General features: G+C 36.9%; 1 protein-coding gene across 1 annotated transcript in view; it reads left to right on the forward strand.

The window, feature by feature from the left end:
- tnfsf10l (TNF superfamily member 10, like) overlaps window positions 1-24,526 on the forward strand; it is a 44,344-nt gene extending 19,818 nt beyond the window's left edge. Inside the window, exons 4-8 of the mRNA XM_028475214.1 lie at window positions 17,090-17,126; window positions 17,213-17,320; window positions 20,584-20,738; window positions 20,828-20,938; window positions 22,744-24,526. Of these exons, the coding sequence (XP_028331015.1) occupies window positions 17,090-17,126; window positions 17,213-17,320; window positions 20,584-20,738; window positions 20,828-20,938; window positions 22,744-22,929 (597 nt within the window). The 3' untranslated portion in view covers window positions 22,930-24,526. The remainder of the gene's footprint in view (window positions 1-17,089; window positions 17,127-17,212; window positions 17,321-20,583; window positions 20,739-20,827; window positions 20,939-22,743) is intronic.
- The last annotated feature ends 2,349 nt before the right edge of the window (window positions 24,527-26,875 follow it).

Consider the following 26,875-nt stretch of genomic DNA (forward strand, 5'->3'; position numbering starts at 1 on the left):
TGTTTAAATATCAGACTGTGATCTTTCAATGGTTCTGCTTCTTTATCACTCCAAATGCTGCCAGCTTTCTTTTAAATTACAGCTGCTAGAGATGATAATTTTTTTAATCAGATAAAGACAGTGTAGGCCTCAGATATAAATCTTCTGAGCGGCAATTTCAACAATGACATCTTTTTTTCAAGCAAATCTTTGATTTATTGATCTTTCAGGCTTCTGCTCTAGCTCTTTCTAGTAGTTTTTCGCAAAATAAAAGCGATATTTCTAAAATTTTGACAAGTACAACCGTAACTGCTCTCAAACTGTTTCCATAGCGCTTTTGCGATACATTTCAATATTGAAAACATCTGAAAAACTTCCTCATGAAAGCGTAAAAACTTTTCAGCGACAACAATCTGCCCATGTCAACCCATAGTGATCTAATCAGCCACACAATAGGTTAACCCAGGGTTTCTCAACGAGACACTGGGAGGGGGGTCGTCAGATGTCTTCAAGAAACTAAGACTATTTTTAATTTGAGCGCATTTTGCTTATTTTTACCCTTTACTCTGTAACAACACCAAACTTGTCATATTTTAACCTATTTTCTTCACTTTTTCTAGCCATATTTTTGCTCTTTAATACATTTTACTACATTACTCCCATTCCTGCCACTTCTCCATCACTTTTCAATGCCTTTTCTACACATTTTTTCCACTTTAAAAACATTTTGGGCACTTATAAACCATTTCCACCACTTTTCTATCTAATGTTGCATATGTTGACCCATTATTGTCACTTTTAACCTCTTTTCACCACATTTTATGTTTATTTATGCCAATGTAATCACAGTCATTGATTTGTCATGAACCTTTTTCTTCTGCCACTTTTAAGCCAGTATTGACACTTTGAACCATTTTTACCACTTTTTCTGTTCGTTTTTGTCCACTCTAATTTCCAACTTTTTTACCAATTTCTGTAGTATTTAAAATCGCATTTTTACCACCATTTTCAGTCACTTTTAAACCAATTTCTTTCTGATTAAAACAAGGATTTACATATTTAAGATGACTATATACTAGGGTGAAAATAATAATAAACTTCCTGGATATTATTCAGTGGATATTATTCAGATCAATACATAAATGTGGTTATCACAGATTCCCAACTAGTGTCGTTTCAATCAAACTTTATTATTTATAAAGCACTTAGTGTACAAACATTTCTAACACAAAGTACTTTTCATGTTAAATAAAAAAAGATATATAAATAGAAACTGAATCAAAGTGCCCCTCATACATAAACCCAAATAACACCTCTGAGCCCGCCTGTTTATGTAGATTCCTGCCCAATCTGGCAACACTGGCTGGATTCCAAAGATATTGCTGACCTTTTATTGTTATCCTGGAATTCTCAAAGTAAATAGTCTTTGTTTCTATCACCTTATTTCAACCCCATTGACCACACAAGGGCCTTGATTTATGGTATTTGGGACGCGTGAAGCCCCTAAAAGGACGCAAAGAGCTTCTGGGAAACATTGTGCGAGCTCCGACTACTACATATTTGTTCACGCACCATTTAACAAAACAAACATAGTTTCAGCATCACAACCACAGCAGCAGTCACATTTCTTTGGTTTGAGCCTCATCAGCATGTCTGACTGTTTCAAAAACACATCACTCATCTGAGCCGACCTTGGAAATGTAACATTATTGACAAATCTGATTCAGTCGCAACTTTGTTTCCACCATCAAGGATGTTTTTTGTTCCATTAGGGTTTTTTTTTTTTTTTTTTTACTGCTCGGTTCTGGGAAAATAACTCAAGTCTCACTGTAGATTCCCTCCAGGGTTTCTTCTAAGTAATTTAAATGTAGCGTTTAGGTCTAATACCTTCTCTTTAAGCACTATCCCAGAGGATGTAACATGAAGAAAACCCAACAAGTCTGTCAAACTCAATAAAAGTGTCTATTTAAGCTGAAACGCTGCATGGTCACTTGATTACAGAATTAGGAAAAGAAAAGAAACCCCTGTTTTTTAAAGATGCTAACATGAGAATAGGACTTATGGGAGCCTGAGACTTTTACAGAAACCACAGACGGTCTCTCTGACCTTCCCGACTGAGCAGACGAGGTTTAGCAGAGTTCACTCTGCTGATGAATCAGTGTTTGCGTCTGATGAGCAGAAACATGTTTGAAAGAAACGCCACGAAGAATTAAAAACAACAACGTTTCATCCCCAAGCTCCACGAAAACAGTCAGTGTGCTGGTTTGATTATTGGTGGAAATCCTGGTTCTATTGTATATATTGTGCGTTTTATGTCACGTTACACAAATATTACAATTTAAATGTTGTCCATAAAGTCATTTGATGAAAATTGTTGTTCGATGCAGAGGAAAGTAAGACCTGCCTGACTTCAAACAGTATTTGGCTCTTTTATTGCTCTTGATGATCTTGTTTGGTACTGTATCTGATCTGCTACTTTGGTAGATTAAATGTGTTTTTGGCCATTTTGACATTTATTTACATTGTGCTATCAGAGATTAGAACATGTTTGAAAACACTGATGTCAAAGAGCTTTAATGACATCCAGTGGAAGCTTCATGAGCAGAGGAAACAACTCGTGTTTCTACGTCTAACTGATAGATAACCTCTGGGCTCCATCAGGCCTGAGACGACTGTTTAGTCTGTGACGTCACTGCAACAACACACAAGGTCAACGTACACCTCACAACAATAACACAGGATTGTGTGTGTAGTTATTGCACGGCTGTTGCGGTAATGGTTGTAGTGATTATTGTTGTTTTGATTATTGTAGTGATCTTTATTGTGGTTGTCGCATTGTAGTTTTTATTGTTGTGGTTATTGTTGCAGTTGTGAATGGTGTGGTTGTTGTGTTGTAGGTATTGTTGTATTTGTGGGTGTTGTTGTAGAGGTTATCGCTGGTGTAATTGTTGTGGTTTTTAAGTGGTTGTTGTTATTGTTAATGTAGTTGTGTTCTTCTAAAGGTTTTTGTTGTACTTATTGTGGTTGTTTATATACTTGATGTTGTGGTTGTTATTGTTGGTTGTTGTGTAGGTAAGTTTGTGGGTGTTTTTGTGATTGTTATTGTAGTTGTTGCGTTGTTGCTATTGTTGATATGCTCGATGTTGTGGTTGTTATTTTGGTTGTTGTGAAGAAATTGTTGTGGGTGTTATTGCGATTGTTATTCTGTTTTTTGTAGTTGTTATTGTTATAATCATTGTGGTTGTTATGTGTTTCTAAAGCTTATAGTTGTTGTTATTCTGGTTGTTGTTGTCATTCTTATTTGGGTATTAGTGGATAAAGATTCAGTTGTGGTTTTTCCTGTTGTTGTAGTTGTTATTGTGCTTATGATTGTCGATGCTTGATGTTGTAATTGTGATTTTGAAATCTATGATCATAGAAAAAGCCTGAAAAACAATTTGGAAACTTATTTGGACAAAATAATATGGAGAAAAAAAAAATATGAGGATGTTCACAAATGAATAAAAAACGTAATCAAATTAACAAAGTTATGACCAAGTGTAAATTCCATTAAAAAAAAAAATCTTTAAATATTACAAATCCAAGTCACACATCATAACCGAAGGTGTTGATGAGAAAAAGCTGAAACCTGATTGTGTCCCACGATGCAGTCGCTGCAGGTATTTACATTGATATCTTTGTGCTGCTGTGAAATGAAACCTGAAACACTGAGAGTGTAAAAAGCTCCGCCTCTGGCCTACTTTAACCCTCAGAGAGCCTTTAACAGCTCCCAGTGATGGAAGGCTGTTTGTTGTTTTACGCTCCTACAGCCTTATTGTGAGCCTGATGGAGGAAATCAGAGGCCGAGTGTTGTTAGCGGTCAAACTCTGAGGCCAATAAACGTGGATAATGATCTCCTTGTTTCTGTTAAGTGTAACAACGCAGCGTTAATCTGACAGGAAACTCCCACACAAAGCAGCTCTGCTATCAGAGCCTCACATCCAGGCTCCCACTGCTGCCTCACCTGAAACACACATTCCTCCTCTGCTCCATCAGACGCCACTAAACAGGCTAACTCTGGATTTTATTTTGAAATATGCTCATATTTTCCTCACACCTCTGGTTGGGAATCACTAAAGAGGATGGAATATGCTACAAGAACAGTCATGTGGAGACAGGACCATCTATAAGGGGGAATAAAGGGGAGAGATTTTTGGGGTTCATCAATAAAGTCAGCAAAATGAGGGTCCATTGTTCTATGAATCTGTGATAACCACATTTATTTATTTATCTGAATAATATCCACTGTTATCCTGGAAGTTTAGTATGATTTGTGCCATAATAACTAGTCATCTTAAAGATGTAAATCCTTGTTTTAATCAGAAATAAATGGGTTAAAAGTGACCAAAAATAGTGGAAAATGTGGTGAAATGGGATTTTAAAAACCACAGTAATCGGTTAAAAGTTGCAAATTAGAGTGGCCAAAAATGGACTGAAAAAGTGGTTAAAAAATGGTTCAAAGGGTCAATATTGTACCAATTAGTTTAAAATGGCAAATAATGGGCATGAAAAATCGTGAATGTGGTTAAATTGGCAAAAAAAAGCCTGAAATATGGTGAAAAGAGGTTAAAAGTGACAAAATGGGTCAACATATGATATATTAGGTGGAAAAGTGGTGGAAAGGGTTTATAAGTGGTAGAAATTGGAAGAATATGGCAATAAAACGTGATGAGAATAAACTCAAATATGCTAAGTTTGGCGTAGTTGCAGAAAAAGGGTGAAAATAAGCACAAATGGGCTCAAATTGTCAAAAAAAAAAATTCTTAGTTTCTTATTATTTGTCAATAACGGACAGAAATAGTAAAAAAAAAAAGGGGGGGGTCAAAGTGTCAAAATTGGCTTAAAAGTGAACATGAAAAATAGTGAAAAGAAGTTAACGTTACAATAACGAGTCATCGTATGCGACAAAGGGTTTATAAGTGCTGAAAATGTCTTTAGAGTGGAAAAAATGTGCAGGAAAGGCATTGAAATGTGATGGAGAAGTGTCAGAAATAGGAGTAATGTAGCAAAAATGCATTAAAAGGAGCAAAAATATGGTAAGAAAAGGTGATGAAAATAGGTTCAAATATGACAAGTTTGGTGTCGTTGCAGAAAAAGAGTAAAAATAAGAAAAAAATGGCTCAAATTGTTCAAAAGGTAATCTTAGTTTCTTGAAGGCATCTGGTGAACCCCTCACTGTGTCTCACAACCCCAAATTGGGTCAAGGTTGAGAACCTGTGTTCAATGACTCTTCACAATAAAACTTCATAGACGAGGGCAGTGGGGGCAGAATGGTTAAAGATTTGATCAGATAAAGACTCAGTGTTGGCCTCATAAATCAATAAATCAATGATTATTTACTTGGAGAAAAAAAAAGAAGTTAAAGGTTAAAATTGATGCTTGAAAGTTTATCGCCACAGTTTAATAACTATGTTGAAAAAGTTTGTGCATTGCTGGAATATGGATTCTCGTATAAAAGTGTTTTTACTGTGATTTCTTAGACAGTGACCCTATCATTGTTCTAGTTTGTTCCTGGTGTTCCCCGTGATATTAGAATGAGGGATTAACAAAGGAAGAAAAGAAATGTGAAATGGAAAAATAACTATTAATAATTTGTTGACACTGAGGAGTTCGTCATGTTTTCATTGAACATCTTGAGTTGCACAGAAACCAAGGCTGATAAACAAAGACTTTGTCGCTTTCACTTTGAACAAAGGAGTTAAACATTGACTTTTGACTCAACTTACGAGAATCACATTGAAAACAGAAAGTGAGTTTAGTTCCACTGTCAGCCAAAATCAAAGATAAGCAAAAGAAGAAGAAAAACAACCTGATCTTGACACAAAGACTTGTGGTGTGAGAGCAGTTTAGGGCATAATGGGGGCATGCCCATGATGTCCGTTGCAAGGGGGGGTTCAGCAGCTCAAGGTATATTCCAAATTTAAATTTTTTTAATGAAAAAGGTATGTGTGTATACATATATATATATATATAGTTGCGATGGGGGGGGTCCCTGAGAGGTTTTTTTTTCTGCACTGTATTATAAAGAGCTTTATTACTCTTCTATTAAAATTATTAGTTATCAATAGTTATTTTTATGAGATATTCCGTTTTAATGTTTTTCCAAAAAAGGTCACACTTAACTTTTTTAATATCCTTTTTATTGATGCAATGAATTAATAATGAGCTTTGTTGCTGTTTTTTTATTTTCATTTTTAAATAGTTATTTATACTGTCCAAATTTTTTTTTTTTTACCCGTTTTTTACATTTTGACACAATGGAGGGCCTGAGAAAAAGTTTGAGAAACACTGGCGTTTACAACTCTGTTGTCGAGCCTCTTATTTTGCGTTTAAAAATTTCCCTAATTCTGTTTCAGTTCATGCGTTTCCGCATCATTTCAGAATTTCCCTAACCAGATGCACATTGACAAACATACTTAATACAGTTAATTTAATGACATCTTTCTCCATTGTATTGGCATTGAATCCGTGTGCTGAAATCTCACGAAAAAAGAAAGAATACAATTCTTAATATAATGTACATAATATACAAATATATTAAGTGCCATAAAACACAGTGACTGTTCAAAATATTTGAATTCATTTGTTCTTTTAAAAATACTAGTATAGTTTTCAGTGCAATGGTTCCAAACGTTTGAGACTTTAGGTTGGTTCTTCTTCTGTTGTGCAATTCATCTTTACTATGTATATGGTGAAGCGACACGGCACCCAGCAGTTAATGTGTGGTACTGCAGCAAAACCGCCTATGGTTTTGGTCGTGGGATTTTACCAAGTGTCCCCATTTTGTAAGTTTACAATAGTAAAAAAAATGTCCCCAAATGTCATAACACACACTCACAAAGGTTTGCTCTAGCTTTTCCTGGCTCTACTTGAACACACAGAAAGTAACGACACACACGCACACAGAGAGAGAGAGAGAGAGAGGGAGAGAGAGAGAGAGGGAGAGAGAGAGAGAGGGAGAGAGAGAGAGAGAGAGAGAGAGGGAGAGAGAGAGAGAGAGAGAGAGAGAGAGAGAGAGAGAGAGAGCGAGAGGAAGAAGATGGGCCTGATAAGAAACACACAGCTCCAGTCCGGGCCTGTCGAGGTCCAGCAGCATATTAAAGTATTGGGTTGCAGCCTCTTGCTAATCTGCAGAAGAAACGCTCCTTCATGTGGATACTTGTCCTTCTCTTCCTTCTCAATCCTCTCTTTCAGGCTTCATCCTTCTCTCTCACTCTCCTCTGTGTTTCCACAGCTTTTCTTTCTTTTTAAACCTCACTCCTGCTCTTCTCTCCTTTCCCTTAATTGTCCGTCATCTTTTCTGCTGCTGGATTTCACTCCTCTTTTCCCACAAACTTTGGACTTTTTTTGCACATTGCGCTTTCTTAAATAATCAGATTTAAATCATCAAAATGGGCCGTTACATCCGCTGGAAGGGCTTTAAAATGTACTTTGTGATGAGATACAAGGACATTGATTGATTAGTCAAAGTAAGAACAAAAGAAGACAAGATAAACTAGACGGATGAATCACCGACAAATGACAAACGCTTCATCATCGGGCCGTGCCAAGGTCTGACATGTTGGGAGGAGGAGTGACTGCATTAGGTTTACGTTGAAAGGGAAGACGAACCTTCATCCATCAAAGTGTAAACTAATGGGAAATCCTGTTTTCTCTCTCCAGTTTTTCAAGTGTCAAAACATGCAGGGAGTGTTTTCAATCATTGGAGGGGAACTCCACCACTGTCTGTCTGAGAAACCATGTTTTCAGGCAGAAGCTGCAGGTGCATAAAGATGTTTGACATTGAGTTCCAACAATGCGGGCGTGTGGGCCTCGTTCGTGAGGGTTCTCTCCATGGGGGGGTGGGGGGTTCTGTCGGAGCCTCTCCCTGCTGTTCTTGGTATTCCTGGGTGGGCTGGGTTCCTGGTTTGTGCTCTGGCCCAGGGCCTGGTTAGTCCTCCTGCCATCATCCTGTCACATTATATACTCGTCAACTTCACATGTGGTGGTCAAGATCGCGAGTACATTAAGTTTTCTCCAAGGGATTTGTTGCCGTTCTTGCATTTTCCATATGGTCCACGTCTCTTTATAAAACCATAAAATGGAAATGGAACTCTTTCCCCAAAAAACATGGGAAATACAACCAAGTGGCCTTCTCGCATTTCATCTGACATTCTACGACTAAATAACAGCCATCTTTAGAGATACAACTAGTAAGGATACACTGATCCGATATTGATATTGGATATCCATTTGATATCTTTTTATTGGATTTATTGAGGTTACTTTTCAGGCTCTTTTAATTTATTTTTCATTCATTATATAAAGTTATAAAATATCTTTATGTTTAAGGTTAAAATGTATGTAGCCCATTGGTCAATAACATTTGTGTCAGTTTTTCTTGTACCTACTCTAGTTGACTGTTGTTCTGCGTTTGCCTAATATCATTTGATCAATCCTTTTATAACATTCAACACTACAAAATAGGTCATAAAAGTATGTAAGATTCATGCTGATATCGTTATCGGCCAGTACTCAAGGCCCCAATTTCATCATGGTATCGTAAGTGAGAAAGTCATATCTGCTGCTTACCCGTAACAACTAGTACTACTCTATAACTCTTTCATACAGATATTACTGCTTATCATCCAGTCCTGTCACATTATATATTCGTCAAATGTGGTGGACTAGATTGCGAGTACATCAAGTTTTCTTCAAGGGATTTGTTGCCATTCTTGCGTTTTGGTCCATGTTGGTTTTTCTTGTCTTTATAGAACAATGAAGTGGAAACGGGACTATTTCAATGCTCAAGAGTCTTGCCAAAGTTCCCAAAAAGCACGGGAACTAGAACCAAGTGGTCTTTTAGCATTTCCTTTGACATTCTACAACTAAATATCAATGGGCTTTAGAGATACAACTAGTAAGGATGCCCCGAGCCAACATTGATATTGGATATCCGTTCTATAGTATCGGATTATATCGGCCTGCATCTAAAATCTCTTTCTTTTTGGATTTAATGAGGTTATTTTTCAGTAACCCATTGGTCGATAATATGTGTCCGTTTTTTTCTTGTACCTACTGTTGCCGCTTTGTTCTCCATTTACGATAAATTACTTGATCCATCCTTTTATAGCATTTCTCATTACAATTAGCTCATACAATTATGTATGATTCATACTGATATCATATTGGATGGATATCGTCATCAGTGGTACTGAAGGCCGCAATATCGCCATTGTATATCGGAAGTGAAAAAGTAATACCTGCTTATCCGTAACAACCAGTAATACTGTATAACTGAGTACTGAACTATTTCCTAAAGTCTCTTTATACAGATATTAGTGAGTGTATTATCTGAAAAATAAATCAGGCCACATTTAACATTTCTTTCCTGAAAGTAAAGGTTTTTGTTGGCTGGACTACAGGCCATCACGGTTGGAGGATTATGAGTATAATCCCACATCAAGCCTAGTTTCCCGGAGTGCGTGTGGCTTTTCACCTGGTACTTTGATTACCTCACACAATCCCAATCATGCTGAGTTAATTATAGCAGAGAATAATTTTCAGGAGAATGTGACACAATCACAAATACTAAGTAATTGCCGACTTTCAAACAAGAAAGTAGATGCTGTTATATACTTTGAGTTATTTTAAGAGTGATTTTCACAGTCAATGGCTGAGAAAGTCTACATCGAGTACTTTACATACTCTTTATTGGCCTTTTCTCTTCTTTTCTCTGTGGCTCAGTTTACTTTCTTCAGCTCGAGGCCAGACAAAGAATGACAGGAAGAATTCAAGCTATTCCTATCTCCGTCTGTGTCTTCTGTTGGGGTTCAGAGGGGAGAGTTGTGATTTATTTGTTGCTGTTGTTGCAGCTGGAGACTTTTTTCTCCTTTGCCCTGAAGTCCACGCACACGCACACACACAGTTTGTTTTTGCGAGCCTCACACATCGACAACACTTTTCCAAACCCAAGTGTTGGTCCCCAAACACAGCGCTAACGTTAGCTGTAAAACTGCAAGTCAAGATTTGAAGAAAAGCCGTTCATTGCGAGATTCAGAGTTTGAAGTGTCTATTGTGTGGTTTTAAACTCACTGGGCCAAATCTGCATCTACCAAAGCATGGACTGAACCTTAAAACTAACTTATAAAAATCAATACACGATAGAGCAGTGTTTCTTAAACTTTATACAGTCCCGTGCCCCTTCAGACATTTACCCTGAAGCCTTGTACCCCCTACTCCTGCACTTTACCCTTACCTAGCTTACCAGGTCGAGCTGGCTCAGCTTTCAATGACCTTTTCTATCCATTCATCCCTGTCACTCATAGCGGTCCCAGTTCATCGGCCCTATACCTGCACTTTAAAAACATAATAATGTAAGGTCATATACAATGTAACCCAACAGTGAATGTTACCTATCAAATATATAATAATAATAATAATAATAATAATAATAATAATGATAATAATAACTAGAATATTTGCATTTCCTGAAGAAAATGCAAGAGAGGATTAGCTTATCATTGGCATTAGCTAGCATTAGTATTAGCCTAGCAATAGCAATAACCTAGCAATAGCATTAACAGCATGGCAATAGCATTAGCCTAGCATTAATATTGCCCTTGTATTAGCTTTAACCTAGCATTATCATTAGCCTAGCAATAGCATTAGCATTAAACTAGCAATACCCTAGCATTAACATTTACCATAGCAATAGTATTAGCCTAGCATTAACATTGACCTAGCATTAACATTGACCTAGCATTACCATTAACCTAGCAATAACATTAGCATTAACCTAGCATTAATCTAGCAATAACAGTAACCTAGCATTAGTTTTACCATAGCATTAGCTTTAACCTAGCAATAGCATTAGCCTAGCATTAGGGCATTAACCTAGCATTAGCATTAACTGCTCTTTTAAGTTTCCAATGTTGTCAGTGTTTTTAATTTTCATTCACGTACCCCTTATGACAATTTGCGTACCCCACTTTGGGAACCTAGGCATTATAGGAAACCAATAGATGTCTTTCTGGTTGATGGAGTGGGTGCCATGACGGGCCAAATTTAGCCCATTGATGTTTACTGTGATGAATGTGCATTAGTGTCGTATTAAATCACCATCTGGCTCCGTTCAAACATGTGTAACTGATGTTTAACATCCCCACATGATCTGCTTTTACACAGGATGGGTCAATGCAATCAATTGTTGTTGACGGAACAGGAACATCTTAACTCCTAAATGGACGTCACTTGTTGGAACCGTGACTAAAACCTTGTATGATTATTTATGCAGACCATTGTTATTGGTTTTAGGGTAAAACTGTGCAAACACTGATGCAAAAACACCTAAAACATTGTAAACTTACTTACAAGAACTTAACTGAAGACTTTTCTCATGGTCAAATTAAACTAAAGAACTCAAATACAAAAGTTTACGAAACGTCCCTCATGTGGGGCCAATAAAGTACCATACTGTTCAATATTAACCCAACTATTGATATTATGTCTTTGTTCATTTAAGCTTAAAATTGAAGATTTTATGAATATTACAGAAACTACACTTTTTGTGCCCTTAGACTAAAAAAAGTTGTTTTCATGTTTTTAAAGCAAAGAAAAGGGAAAAATATGCTCAGGTTTATTCAGACAAAAATTTTCAGGATTTTTTTTTATAAATAAATACTACATAAATATATATTTATATAAATATTAAATAAATACAACATATATAAAAAAAAAAACATATACAAACTTTAACATAAAACAATTATGTCTGTTCATTTAAGCTTAAAAACGGTAGATTTTATAAATATTACAGAAATTCTACTTTTTGCTTCCTTAATTTACATTAGACTAAAAAAGTTTTCATGCAAAAACCCTTTTACCGTAGCAGTTTAACTAATAAGGTTATATGATATAGATAATTATTCATTAGATAATTAAATCAAATAATGTGTCAATAGTATTGCACAGTGCTTGAAACGCAGTGAGGAATGTTTTGTTTTTAACCGCTATGACCCAAGAAATTCAATTTAATATTTTTGGCATCCAATGTCTCAATGCTAAGCTTTGTTACAGGAAAACTCACATTTGATCTTTTTAATAATAACAACCAACAAAAGCATTACTTAAGTCCACACGTTTCTATAAGTGGAACATTCTAACTTGGTTTTTTTTTTTCTTTACAAAAACAATATTCCAACATTATTTCCAGTTGAGCTGCGGTTAAACCAGTCTGTCGCTGCCAAGACAAACACACATTTCATTCACTAACGTCCAAAGAATGCATTAGCAGCTTCGTGACGCGTGTTTTCGCGAGTTGTCACAACGGCGCTCACTTTGCAATTACTCTCGGCACCGTCTCACACTTCAGCAGACGACTTTGTAAGATCTGTCTAAACACAAACCACCTGTGAACGCACAAACAGAGCCGAAGATTGATGACTCGGCTTTAAACACGACGCCGTCACAATGTCCCTCAGAGCGTCTCTGCTGCTAACGCTAACGTCAATGATTCCTGCAGGTAATCACAGCCGATTGAACCGTTTCCGCATTCGTGAATCTGATTTTACAACCTTTCAGTACAAAAAGGTAGAGTCCAGATACATCAAATGTGATCTGAATTAAGTCTGTTCTGACTGGTTTTTTATCCCCCGCCACAAAGTGTGTAGGTTTGAGCTCCGTCCATCTGTGCATCCGAGTTAAAGGGGACAGCTTTTCTCAGAGACTGTTAAAGATACGATAACCAAATTTGGTGTGTGGCTTCAGGGTATCAATACCTTGATGGAGTTCGAAAATGAGAAGCGCGCAATAATTTTTTCCGGAGTTATTGCCCTTGTGTTTTTTTTTTTGACTCAGCTCGAGGTATCTTCAAAGGGAACAGCTTTTATTAGAAAACATTTAAGATAGGATGATCAAATTTGGTGTGTGGCTTCAGGGTATCAATACCTTGATGGAGTTCGAAAATGAGAAGCGCGCAATAATTTTTTCCGGAGTTATTGCCCTTGTGTTTTTTTTTTTGACTCAGCTCGAGGTATCTTCAAAGGGAACAGCTTTTATTAGAAAACATTTAAGATAGGATGATCAAATTTGGTGTGTGGCTTCGGGATAGCAATACCTTCATGGAGTTCGAAAATGAGAATATAATATATATATATATATAATAAAATTATGCGTTAGAGTTATTTAGTCGTGTAAGTTTGGTTGATTCTCATTCTTCTAGTACAAACACGAGCAATTGCTGGTTTGTGACAAATTTGGCGTGGCCCCCAAAACAAATGACTCAAGAAAAAAAAAAACACACAAAATGACCAAATAAATACACAAAACGACTTGAAAAAACACAAAATGTCCAACTAAATACACTAAACAACTAAAAACAAACAAACTCTTCACAGGGAAAAACAAAGTACCAGAGAAACACACAAACCCTCCCCAAATCAAACAATCCCATTTTGCTAGCCATATGCTAATTGCTAATCTGTCATAAGCTAGTTTATGTGCGATACTGTAACCAAGTGTAATAATATTAAAAAGCAGAATCACACAGTTTTACATGTTAGCCTTGTGTCTAGCAGCTAAACTAAAACTTTATTAGCATGTAAGGGTATAGTACAACACTTGTTCCTCAACCCTATGGCAACACGTGTGGATCAAACTTAAAAATACACAGGAAACAACTAAATTTAGGTTATTTTTTTAGGGTTTTCTAATTTATTTTTCATTCATTTTATTCAATTAGATTAGTCATTCTAAATGCTGACCTAAATGTTGATTATGTAGCTCCCCAAATCAGACAATCACATATTTGTTCGCCTATGCTAACTGCTAATCTGCCATTAGCTAGTTTGAGTGATATTGCAACAAAGTGTAATAATATTATAAAAGAGGGGGAATCAAACCGTCAAAAATGTTAGCCTTGCGTCTAGCGGTTGAACTAAAACTTTATTAACACATTAGAGTTTTGTATAACACTTGTTTCTCTGTCCTACGGCAACACGTGTGGGTCAAATCTAAAAGAACAGAAATCCAGAACGGTCTGTTACAATACCAGCATCGCTTCTTTTAGAAAATGTCACAGATTTGAGTAGTTTTAACATTTGTCTTCACAGCCTAGCGTTCTCCGTTAGCTAGTATAAGCTAATCAGCTAATTTCACAAACTTCCAGAAGTTTCACAGCCATAGGAAAACCCTAAAAGCTCACAATGGGTCCCTGATTGGTAGAAATCAGTTTTTTTCTTCTTTTTTTAAACAGTAGGTGAATGCCAGCAGAAAAATCTGTTGCCAATTTTCTCTTTCCTTCGGGTGCGTTTGGGTAATTTTCTGCTCTCGGGGTTTGATGTGAGGAACACGAGGCAGAACCAGGCACGCTACGCCGTGCCGAGCGAGCTCTGCGTGTGCTCCATTAAAACTTTAAGAGTATAAGTGATACGCACACACGCCTAAAACCCCAGAGCGGTCAGCTCTCATTTACACGTTGAAAAAAAACAACCGCTGCCAATGAAAACACTGCGTGACCATTAAACGCACGACAGGAAATGTATCATTTTTAGAATTTTTGTGGCATTTCAACAAACTAATGCAAGGAGATTTATGCTGGACCAGTCACATGACTTTAACCAGTATTAAAGGCTCCTTTAAGGGTGTTTAGATGTATGTATGTATGGAAGTAAAGGGACTTTTAAATTAGTTTTCTCATCATTGTTTTTGTGTGTTGTTGGTATTGTTTAAATTATTCTCTCGCAGTGTGTGTTTTGGTTGTTTGGTTGTTTTTTTACGTCGTTTTGTATGTTTTTCTGTTATTTTTGTGTATTTTGTAGAGATCTTGTGTATTTTTCTCTCTTTTAGTGCGTCTGTTGTCGTTATGTGTGTTGCTGGTAATAGTAAGTATTTTTCTCTCTTAATGTGTTTGTTTTTGTTGTCATTTTGTGTATTTTGTCTGTTCTTTTTAATATTCAGTATATTTTTCTCTTATTTTGTGTGTTTTTGCATGTTGTTAAGGTATTTAAATTATTTTCTCTCAGTGTGTTTGTGTTTTTGTTGTTGTTTTGTTGTTTTTTTACGTCTTTTTGTATGTTTCTCTGTTATTTTTGTGCATTCTGTAGTGATCTTGTGTATTTTTCTCTCATTTAGTGTGTCTGCTTTGCTTTTCCTCTCTTGTTTTGTGTGTTTGGTGTAATTTTGTATATTTTGTCTGGTCTTTTTATTATTACCTCTGTCAAACACGAAGCGCAGAGCGTAAAGTTATGTTTTACCCTGCGTTTATCTGTCTGTCTGTCTGTGTGTCTGTCTGTTAGCAAGATAACTTGAAAGGTTATAAACAGATTTGGATGACATTTTCAAGAACTGTTAATAATTGGAGAAGAAACAGGTGATTACATTTTGGTGATGTTCTGGATTACCAAAAATAAGAAAATACCAACAAATAGGAGTACAGGACCTGTGCCTGAGCCTGCTCCTTTAAGCACGGTGGCTTATGGGTAATGTAGTAGTGGTAGGGAAGTGCATTGTGCGTATGTCCCTCACGGTAATTATGCTGTACTTGTCGGAGGTCTGCGCTCTCCGAGTGCTCTAGTTCAGTAGATTTTTCTCTTTTTTTTGTGTGTTTTTATTGTTTTTTGAGTTGCTGGTAATATTTAGTACGATTATCATTTTTAACTAAAAATAAACATTAAAAACACCATATTGTTAATGCTTTCATTTGTTAATTTTCCTCTCTCTCTCTCTCAAGTACCCCGAGGAGTACACGTACCCCCATTTGAGAAACACTGGTGTAACAAATGTAACAAATAAAAACATGTGTGGTGTTTGGGTTACATTTGTTCTGACGTCGGAATGCCGTCATGCAGCACTAACGTGTAAGTCTTGAGATAAAAGCCATTCCTGGACTTTTTGGTTGTGGAGATGTTTCAAATGTTTCAACAATTCTCAGAAACGTGCGTTCAAAGCCGCGGATTTGAGCAAAGAAGACGATTGAAGGTTGATTTACAAAGTGGCCGAGACACAAAAAGCACTAACGGAGAACAGAGTGAGAGTGAGACAGTCCATCTGCTTCAGTGTGTGTGTGTGTGTGTGTGTGTGTGTGTACAGTAAACTCTATCTGCCTTTACATCAGTGGAAGCCAAGGGATGAAATAAAGCAGAGACCGGTTTCTAGGCTTTGATGTAACGAAGTTCTTCTGTCTTTATTTACTATTAATGCAGCGACTTGTGAAAAAGTGCCGTATTTATTTTTAACACGTCTCAAACATCAGGACAGAACAGTTTCTAAATATCAGTGGAAGAAAAAGTGCCTTTTATCAAGTATTTGATAAAAGGCACTTTAGCAACACTTTATTTGAAGTTTTTATACATGAGGTCTGTCATTAAGTATTGTTCACTAAATTATGACACCTTTGGAGCTATGTTGGCATTTTCTGGGTTAGGTGGCGGGATCTAGCGATGTTAGGTAGGGTTAGGAGTTAGGTTGTCCTATGTCTAATTTTATGCAGCCCCCAAGGTAAACATACAGAATGTCAGAAAATACTCAAAAAAAAAGCAAGAACACAAAAAAAACACAAAGAACTACAATATTGCTGGAAAATACAGTAAAGGACAAGAGAAAAACACAAAAAATACGCCAAAAACACACAAAACTATGACAAGAATTAACGAATTGACCATAGTAATACACCAAATTACTCAGAAAAATATACAAAATTACAGAAAGTGACACCAAAAGACAAGAAAAAACAAAACAAAAAATTACTCAGCAAACCCACAGTACTAACAAATTAGCAAAACAACAAGTTTTATTACCATTATTCAAGTATATCCAACTGCAGCCGCGGGTACAGTGCAAGCGACGCCCCCTAAAAGCGACGCCTCCCTGCGCCCACGGAAGTAATTTTTCAATGCCTGAGCCTACCTCGAATTTGGCCAGGAAAAAAAAAAAAAAAAAAAAAAAGGTAAGTATTGCAAAGTTCCACATTTTAAAAAGTAATTTCTGGTATTCTACGTCACTTCCGTCATGCCAGAGGCTTGTGTCACGCCAGGGGCTTCTGCTGGATGCTACTCATCTTTGCTGACCTGTGTGTTTTCCTCTTGTCTTTCAGGTGACGGAGAACATCATCTCCAAACAAACCTTCATCGGTGAGCGTCCCCCTTCTACTCTTGCACACGTTCAGATGTAACCTAATCCTTCCTGACCTTTGTCGTCTCCTCTCTCTTCCTCTCAGAGGCCAGGACCATGCCTAGAACCTTCAACAACTCAGGGTCAAAGTTCGTGACCTCCATGGCTCAGAGGCCATCGGCCCACTTGACCCTCAGAGACACCAGCTCTCAAGGTGAGATTCCAAGGTTCACATTTTACTTTAGCAATAAACGTCAAAGTTAGTGCCTTTAAGCTGCTTTTTCTCTAAAATTACCCTGAACTATTGGTTGGTAACTTGTATATAATATATACAACTATAATGGCCGGGTTGACGTCTATGTTTCCACCAACTATTGAAGTGCCAGCAACCATTGCCCAGTTCAAAACTATTCCCTTTGTCCTTGTAAATCAACCTGGAAATAATTCACACCAGTGTTTCCAGTGGTTCTAACACAGATAGTTCTTAGTTCTAAGGTCAACTCTGACCTTTCGGGACTTTCAGACGCTTTTCAATCCAATTTACCCAGAAATGTTTAGTTTGTTATTGGGGTGTCAACCATACAAGCATTTCACTTCTGATACAGATATTAGCTACGCAGCTAATATTGGTATCAGAAACGCTTCCATTACCCTTTGAAATACGAAAAATCTAAATAGCGCAATAATGGAAACACCTGAATTAAAAAAAAACAAACAAACACTCAAATATTGCAAAAACCTTTTTAACGCTTTCATGAGGAAGTTTTTCCGACGTTTCGATGTTCAAATATATAATTACAAATAATTCATTTAATCTTTAAGAACTGTCTTATTATTGATTTTAGTACAATGTTTATTTAACTTTCATGTGCAATTTTATTTTAGTTGATTCATTATTTAAGTACAGTGTTTTATTTTCCTATTTTTAAACAGCGTGACACTTTAAACTGTTTTAATGAATACTTAGGCCTACTACGCTACTGTATTTTAATGTTGGTCATTATGGTGGTACTTGGAGAGCCAAGTATTTTCAGAGATGAAAAAAGTTTGAGAAATACTGTTTTAGAGCATTTCTTACACCTGTAGCTCTTTCCTTTAAACCAAAACCCTAAAAATGCGACACATGCAACAGGTCTGTTGAACTGGGGGCACGTAGCATGGCAACGGTCTATGCTAATCTGTATTTCGTAAAACGATACATGAAGTATATGTGGACTCTCGGGTCATGAGAAGCAAGAAAAAAAACAATCGCAGAGTTTTAACAAGCGATGTTTTTATGGGAGCGTCAGTGAAAATGCCTCGACAAACAAACCAACAGAAGACATTGATCCTGCTTTTCACCAGAGAATTAAAGGCTGACCTACATTCTCAATGTTTTTACTGGGACAGACACTTATTCACAAGGTCAATCTGAACGTTAGAATGTAAATTTCTGTGATTCAGACGTCAGGGGCTTAAGTTTCACTTTAAAATGGTTTCATTATTTACTATAACGACGCATTTGTGAAGCCAAGCTAGAACCCAATAGTCCACAGTGTCTTAAGATCGGTCTGAAGCAGTGGTTCTCAAACTTTTTTTGGCTCACGTACCCCCTTTCTCTTATTTCTGTATCCAAGTACCCCCTTTGTCAGACTACGTTTTGCTCAGAGTACTATGAAAAAACTACTTTAGAGTATAATGATAGAATACACACATTTTACAGAATCACATTATGTAAATAAGTAGAATGAAACAGTATTTAGTGCCTTCTGAATAGATTCATCTCTATAAAGCCCACATTTTTAATGCTTTCAGTTGTTACTCAAGTACCCCCTGTAGTGCCAACGCGTACCCCCATTTGAGAAACACTGGTATGAAGGATAAAACCAAACCAGTCAAAGAGAGAAGTAAAAGGACTATGAGGGTTCTCAGGATCTAGAACCTGCAACGACAAACACCTGAATCACACTGAGGCTAAATATCTTTGTTGATTCTCCACCTTTACTTTGAAAGTTCTGAAAACATTTGAAGTGAGAAAGTGACCAAGTAGAATATCAACATGTGCTCATTTCATCCATAAAACTCACGTAGACACATTTCATGCCCCCCATTGTACAACCGACAAAACTCTCGGTTAACTTCAAAACGAGAGCCCTATTTACAAAAGCGTTAAAAAAAACTAATGGAAGACAAGAAGAGATGCTTTTGTTTTGAAAGGGGATTGTTTTCCACTGTAGAAAAATGCACAGTCAGAGGTTTACGACTCAAAGTAAGAAAAATTCTACCAAAACTGTAAAAGGAACAACATCAAGTCAAATTAAAAGGGCAACGGCTATCCGTACGGTTACCGTATCAATATACCAACATTCTATCCGTACGCAGCACCCCTTATTTGGCCAGTTTAGGTCACTTGACTAAGACTAAACCTAAAAATTGTTGCGATATTGAGTGATAACCTAACCGTAAACCTAACCTTAAAACGCTACGTACGTGTACATCGGTAACCGTACCAATAGCACAATCTAAGGAAACGACAATCCTCACATTGACGGTGTTGGAAATGTCCCACTAACGTATTATCCACTACAAACTCAATGAGTATATACTGTCTACCATATACTATAAGTACAGTTAGGATGATGACCGTTCCAAGTGAAGTATACTTCCAAGTTTCCCAAGATGCATTTGGAACCCTCTCGAGAAAGTGACCAAATAAAATATCAGCATGTGGTGATTTGATCCATAAAACTCGCGGAAACATATTTTTACAAAACTTCTGGTTAACTTCAAAATAAGAGCCCTATTTACAAAAGAGTTAAAAAAATAAACTAATGGAAGACAAGAAGAGATGCTTTTATTTTGAAAAGGGGATGTTTGATTTTTAGCTTGAAGCTGGTCCCAGGACCATTTTACATTCCATTCGCAATGCATTATGGGGCATTTGAGTATGACTAGTGTACCCACTGTGCATACTTAAAAAACCAACCCATATAGTGTATTATCCAGCTATTTTATATCTTTTCATACTAACTAATGTGAACTCATACACATTTATTTTGACGTCAGACTTAGTATGAATAGTACATTAGTGTTTTATATATATATATATATATATATATATATATATATATATATATATATATATGTATATGTTGTGTTTTATTTATTTATTTAATCCTGTAGAACTTTTTATATTTGGCATCAAATGTAAAGTCTATTACAAATAAAATGTATTATTATTATTATTATTATTAGCGGTACGTTAGTATAACATTTACAACACAGCCACAGTTATTTCTATTTTAAATGGTGTCACATGCATAAGGATGAACGGAACAGATTTTATGAAACATCGTTACGACAAAAAAATCTACCAAACACAAATTTACTCACGTTTTGCGCAACGTTTACATTCATACGTACGTACATAATTACATACATAATTGTGTTATAAGACGATGAACTTTTTAGATTTAAAACTGCTGTTCTCTCCTCCAGGGTTTCCTCCCTACCCCATGCCTCTCCACCAATCCTGTCGCCACGTGGTTCGCTCGTGGGCCAATCAGAGCTTCGGAGCGCACCTGCACAACATGACGCTGTCCAATGGGAAGCTGCGGGTGCCCCAGGACGGGCGCTACTACCTGTACTCACAGGTGAACTCATCCGTCCACCCTAACGCCTAATTATTCACTAACAGATGCTCGTCAGGAGGTGTAACTTGACTTTTTCTGTCTTTGCTCAGGTTTATTTCCGTTATCCGTCCCTGGCAGCGAGCGACGGGGAACAGCGCAGCGTCAGCCATCAGCTGGTGCAGTGTGTCTATAAGAAAACCTCCTACCCAAGCCCTATACAGGTGAGCATCACACATTACACACCCACAGATGTGCAACTTTTACCATAGCGTTTCACCAGAGGGCCACATTATAAAATACTGACTAAGATTAATATTATTACAGGAAAAAAACAGGTTTTTGTCTTTTTTATTGTTGTTTTGTGTCTTTGATCCATTTTTTGTGTTTTCACTGATTGTTTTGGTGTCATTTTATCTTTTTTTTTCTCGTTTTGTGTGTTTTTCATTCATTTCGTCTGTTTTTCTTGTCTTTTTGTGCACTTTTGTATGTATGGAATCAGTTTGTGTTTACACATTGTATGTTCTTGTTTTCATTTTGTGTATTTTCCGTCATTTTGTCGACTAATCTGAACATTATTCCAGAAAAGAGCAAAAGTTTTTGTCTTTTTTGTTGTAGTTTTGCAAATTTTTCAAGCCGTTTTTGGTGTCATTTTATTACCTTTTTTTCTCATTTTGTGTTTTTTTGTTTATTTGGTCTATTTTTGTTGACTTTTTGTGTATGAAGTCAACTATTAGAGAGAATTAGTGTTTTTAGTTTTTGCTGTTGTTTTGTGTGTTCTTTGAGTCAATTTGTGTATTTTTTGTTGACATATTGTATGTTCTTATTTAGATTTTTTTGTATGTTCCGTAATTTTGTATATTTTTTGTCATTTTGTTGACATATTGTATGTTTGTGATTTTGTGTTTTTGGAGATATGTGGTGTGTTTTTATTGACATGTTTTTTTCTAAGTTTGTGTATTTTTCATTCATTTAATCCGTTTTTGTATGGAGTCAATTTGTGTATTTCTGTTGAAATTATTTGTCTTTTTGTTGTTTTGTGTGTTTTTTGAGTCAATTTGTGTAGTTTTATGTTGACATATTGTATGTTCTTGTTTTTTTTTTTGTATATTTTCCATCGTTTTGTTGACTAATCTGAACATGAATCCAGAAAAGAAAAAAGGCTTTTATCTTTTTTGGTTTTTTGAGTCAATTTGTATATTTGACTCAAAATATTGTATGTTTGTGTTTCTTTTTTAATTTTGTGTATTTTTCTTCTTCATGTGTGTTTTTGGAGAGATTTTATGTATTTTTTGTCATTTTGTGAATGTTTCTAACATTGTTTTTTTTGTCGGTTACTTTTCAGTTTTTTTATGTTGGGCATCATTTGTGTTTTTTTGTTGACCTTCTCAACAAGTTTGTGTTTAAATCCCATGTGTCAAACTCAAGGCCCGGGGGCCAAATCCGGCCCGCTCGAGAAAGCAAAAATGATAGAAAATAATGTGATTTTTTTTTTTTTATTAAATGACCATGTAATAGAGTTGTAGATATCTCAGCCCCTCCAAAAACAAAAAAATGATTGAAATCCACATTATTTACAGAGCTTGGGTTTCCAGTTCCAGTTTTCTCAAATTCTTCCACGAAATTTTCCCAAAATCAGGTACATTTAAGTGACAATCCTGCAGGAACTGACAATATACTCATACTTTATTATTTATACGTGGAAGTGCAAACCAGGGCACAATAATGCTGAATTTGCTCTTTTTCCCACCTGAACTCTGTGGTCCACTTAATGTCAAACTGGTCCGTATTTGGCTCCTGAACTAAAATGAGTTTGACACCCCTGGTTTAAATTGTTCCTGTAGTGAACTTTAATTAACAAGCTCTATCAAAGGGTCGTGTAAAAACTCGATGTTAAGGTAATGTGCTTTTTTTTGTCTTTTTTTGCTAAAGTAATAGGGCGTGACCCAATAAAAACTATTCTGTGACCCACTTTTCGGTCTAGGTCCATGAGTTGATTACCTTCTCATTCCTGTCTGTGTTCTTGCAGCTCTTGAAGGGCGTGGGAACAAAGTGCTGGGCTCCGGACGCAGAGTACGCCCTGCACTCGGTCTACCAGGGGGGCCTGTTTGAGCTGAGAGCCGGCGATGAACTCTTCGTCTCCGTCTCGTCTCCGACCATGGTGAACGCAGACGAGTCGTCCAGCTACTTCGGAGCTTTCCGGCTGGACCTTTGAGGAGAAGTGACAGACAAGGAAGGATCGATGAATGAAGAGATAATGGGAACGAGACCGTTGGCCTTGGGGTGTCTTTGAAAAAGAAAAAGGACCGTTTAGAGAACCCCGATCTGGATCGTCAAGGCCTGATCATCGGACTCAGCGAAGGACGGGTTCTAAGATTCTAAGATTTGCTGGAGTGACACACTTGGGTGGAAACGGGAACCGAGAGTGACTTTTTAGCCTTTTTCTGCTCTGCCATTTCCCAAAGACTACACGGAGAACACGTGGAATTGTGTAAAATCAACCCGAGACGTCGTTCTGCCCTCGATTTCTGAGGTTTTGACGGATGTCTAGAAGGGAATCCACTGAAAAACTCTTAACACCTTTGTCCCCTTTATGAACCAGCCCTGCTGTCTGTGCTTCCAATCACCAGCTGAATGCCAAGGAATCGCCTTTGCCCCCCACCGCCCCACCCCGTGACCTTTGAGCGGGACGCAGTCGGACCGTTTGATCGGGATTATAGACCGAAGAATGTACACAAGAAGAAAACTGAAACCTTTGCATCCAAGATGTGAGGAAGGACCGTTAAAAACCAAAATGATTAAACCAAAACTGAAAACATGTGAGAGGTCCGACCAAGGAGGATGTAAACACTAAACTGTGGTCATTTTAAAGTCAGCGTATCTGACCTTGATTGGTCGTAAAAACCACTAGCGCTACCTGCGAACTATCTACTCGCAACACTACGACTGTTTTAGGACTTTTAGTGAAGAAATGGAAGTGGTTTTAGTTTTTTTTTTTTTACTGGATGTTGTAAGAAATCATTTGTCTGCCAAGGAGGAAGTGTTAAGAGGAAAATTCTCGTAAATACCAGCAGGAGTTGAAAGAAGAGGGCGTGGCGTGCAGTCTGACCAGCTCACGCTCTTATTGTTTTCTTCTTCTACTTCTTTTTCCCTTTTCAACACAAACCACAGCCATGTTTACCGTCCGGTTTGACACGTGGAGCTGCTTTTCTGTTTCACGCCAAAATTCAGTCAGCGAGTGACCAGAGACACACGTTTAGACTATCGCACTTTGATCAAAACATCAACATCCACAGACACACAGAGGTCAGGTCACACCGAGACACTGAGACACACATTACAGAGGCAACACGCCTTCAATCTGACACGCCCACTGTGAACCGGTTTCTGCTCGGTCAACATAAAAGAAGAAACAGCCATTTGTGATGATTAGCTTGTTAGCTAAAAACAATCTAATCTACGAGTAGCAGCACAGCTGAACTAAAGATGGAAATCATCTATTTGAATAAAGTTAACGGTTATTTTTACATCAATATCATCAATAAATAAAACAGTTTTATTCAGAGAAAAACTCTATTACTCAAGGGAAACCCAACTTTTAATTTTAGCTTTTCACAATAAAAGCGAATAAATAAAAAAAATTAGTGTAACTGATATATTTGAGGAATTACAAGAAGAGATGGGTTTTTTGTTATGATTAGTTTATTAGCTATGAAAAAAAAAAAAAAAAACGGCAGTGCACTTTTATTTTTGGCTCCAGACTAAAGTAGGAACTAATCAATTTTAATAAAGTTAACGGTTCATTTTTACATCATATCATCATCGATCAATAAAGAGTTTTATTCAGAGAAAAAGTCTTTATCACACAAAGGAAACCCAACTTCAAATTTTTGCTTTTCACAATAAAAGCTATTTTTAAAATTAGTTTAACAGACTAAAATATTTGAGGAAATACAAGTTTATGCTTGGGCAATACTTAAAGAAGAATTTTTCTTTTTTGTGGTTATTAGTTTTTCATCTTAAAAAAAAGGTAATTTAACCCTCGCAGTGCTGCTTAATTTTTTTAATTTTTGGCTGCGGACTAAAGTAGGAAATAAATAAATCCGGGTACAGTTTGACTGGAGTTTACAGCTGCTTTTATTTCTTTCAAATTTCATCTTTACAAGTACAAAATGGTATGAAATACAATTTATTTCATTTTTTTTAAAACTAAATGGTAACTTACTGTAATTCAAGTATCAATATCAAAAACAAGTTTTGGTCAAATTACATTTTTTCAAAAAAGATTAACTTTTTTTCCTCCAACAGATTCTGATTCTATTAAGTTCTACTAACTAACCACATAGATCTATAAAAGTGCCCAGTATGTTTTATGAAAATAAAGTGCAATCAACTTCCAGCTAAAAGTCATTGAGTAGTGATGTAGTTTAACAAGGTCTGATGGTGCGTTCACTGACACCTAGTGACCGGGCGTTTACGTGCTATACATATGTTAGCGCAATTAAATATTTTTCACGTTAAAAAACATGATATAATTGGATTAATACAATAATGGCGCTCTAAAATATTGGGATATATCAGCAAATCCATTTTTTTCTATTTGACTGACCACTATGTGTTGAAACCCAGCTATTACAATTGAATGTTGCTTTTGGCTGAGCGTTAAGGCAGTTTTTCTTCACGTACCACCACTGTTGGCCACGCCCCTTCTATAATAACTATCACCTGTTGACAAACTGTGAATGTGCGTTCACACTGAACGCGTCTTCAGCGACTATAGTTGCTTAAATCGCACGTGATCAGTCGCTTAAAATTGGCTACGTTCACACTGCAGGCAAATGCGACCCACATCCGATCTTTTTGCCCATATGCGACCTGTTTTCAATAGCACAGTTCCGATTTTTTAAAATCCGACTCAGGTCACTTTCATATGTGGTCATAAATCCGATACGTATCCGATTTCTTGCAACGTGTCTGAACGTCCGAGGCGCTTCCTATTCGACTCCTACGAGCGATAAGCCTGACTCTCTTCTCTTTCACTCTCCTTAAAGTTACGTAGTGATGACTTCTGTTGGAAAGAAGATTTCTCAGCGCGACACACAGTCCTCCATATTTACTTTCGTAAAGAACCTGGGGGACATGGGTCACCTTAGGACCTCATCTGTGCATGCGCGTCACTTCAGTGTCGCGTTCCGTTCATTTAATATGCAATCTGAAAGATCACGCAAACAAAAATCTGATTTTGTGAAAAAATTGCACATTAAGACCTGCAGTGTGAGTCGTGCTTTTTGCTCGTTTCATCCACCCCAGTGACGTGACAATCGGGCGAGTGACATAGGAAGAAACTCATTGGATGTCGCGACACAGCGTCACTCGAAGTCGCTTGAAAAGTTCGAAATTTTCAACTTTGAGCAACTTCCAGCGACTCAATCGTGTGTAACCTAGTTGCAAAATTCACGTTCGGTGTGAACGCACCTTTAGAGAGTGACTGGGCGTGTCTTAACTGTTCCAGGAGCCCAGCCCATAATCAAGGCAGTTTTTGAATTTGAAGCCTATAGAAAACCAACAGACGTCAAATGGCTCCTGTTGCTCCAGTAAAAGATGTAAAATTGATGGAACATGAACACCAACACAGAACCGTTACGGTTAAATAGAAACAACCAAAACCATAGACAGCATCACATGTTTGGAGGGTAAATTGTAGCGTTATTCCAAACAAACCAGAGGATTCCGTTGATTCCAAACAACAACAACGTAAACACGCTTTGTGTGAGTTTTCCAAGGAACGCTGATGTTGGGGAGGAATGTTTAACTCCGTTTCCATTGCGTTTGATTAATTTTTTGTGCGTGTGCAAAGTGTTAGAAAAACGCCTCCTGTGCCAAATTTTACCTCTGCCAGAGCTCCTAAAACCAACACGACAAATTAGTCATCATTCATCACAAATTATCACAGTGGGGGCCACATTATCAAATATTGACTAATCTGAGCAATATTACAGGAAAAAACAGGTTTTGTCTTTTCTGTTATTGTTTTGTGTATTTTTCTAGCCATTTTTTGTGTTTTTGGTGTCATTTTATCTGATTTTTCCGTTGTGTGTGTGTTTTCCGTTCATTTCATCTGTGTTTGTTGTCTTTTTGTGGACTTGTTGGATTTCTTGTAT

Source organism: Gouania willdenowi, chromosome 18, assembly GCF_900634775.1.
Source record: "Gouania willdenowi chromosome 18, fGouWil2.1, whole genome shotgun sequence".
Lineage (NCBI taxonomy): Eukaryota > Metazoa > Chordata > Actinopteri > Blenniiformes > Gobiesocidae > Gouania > Gouania willdenowi.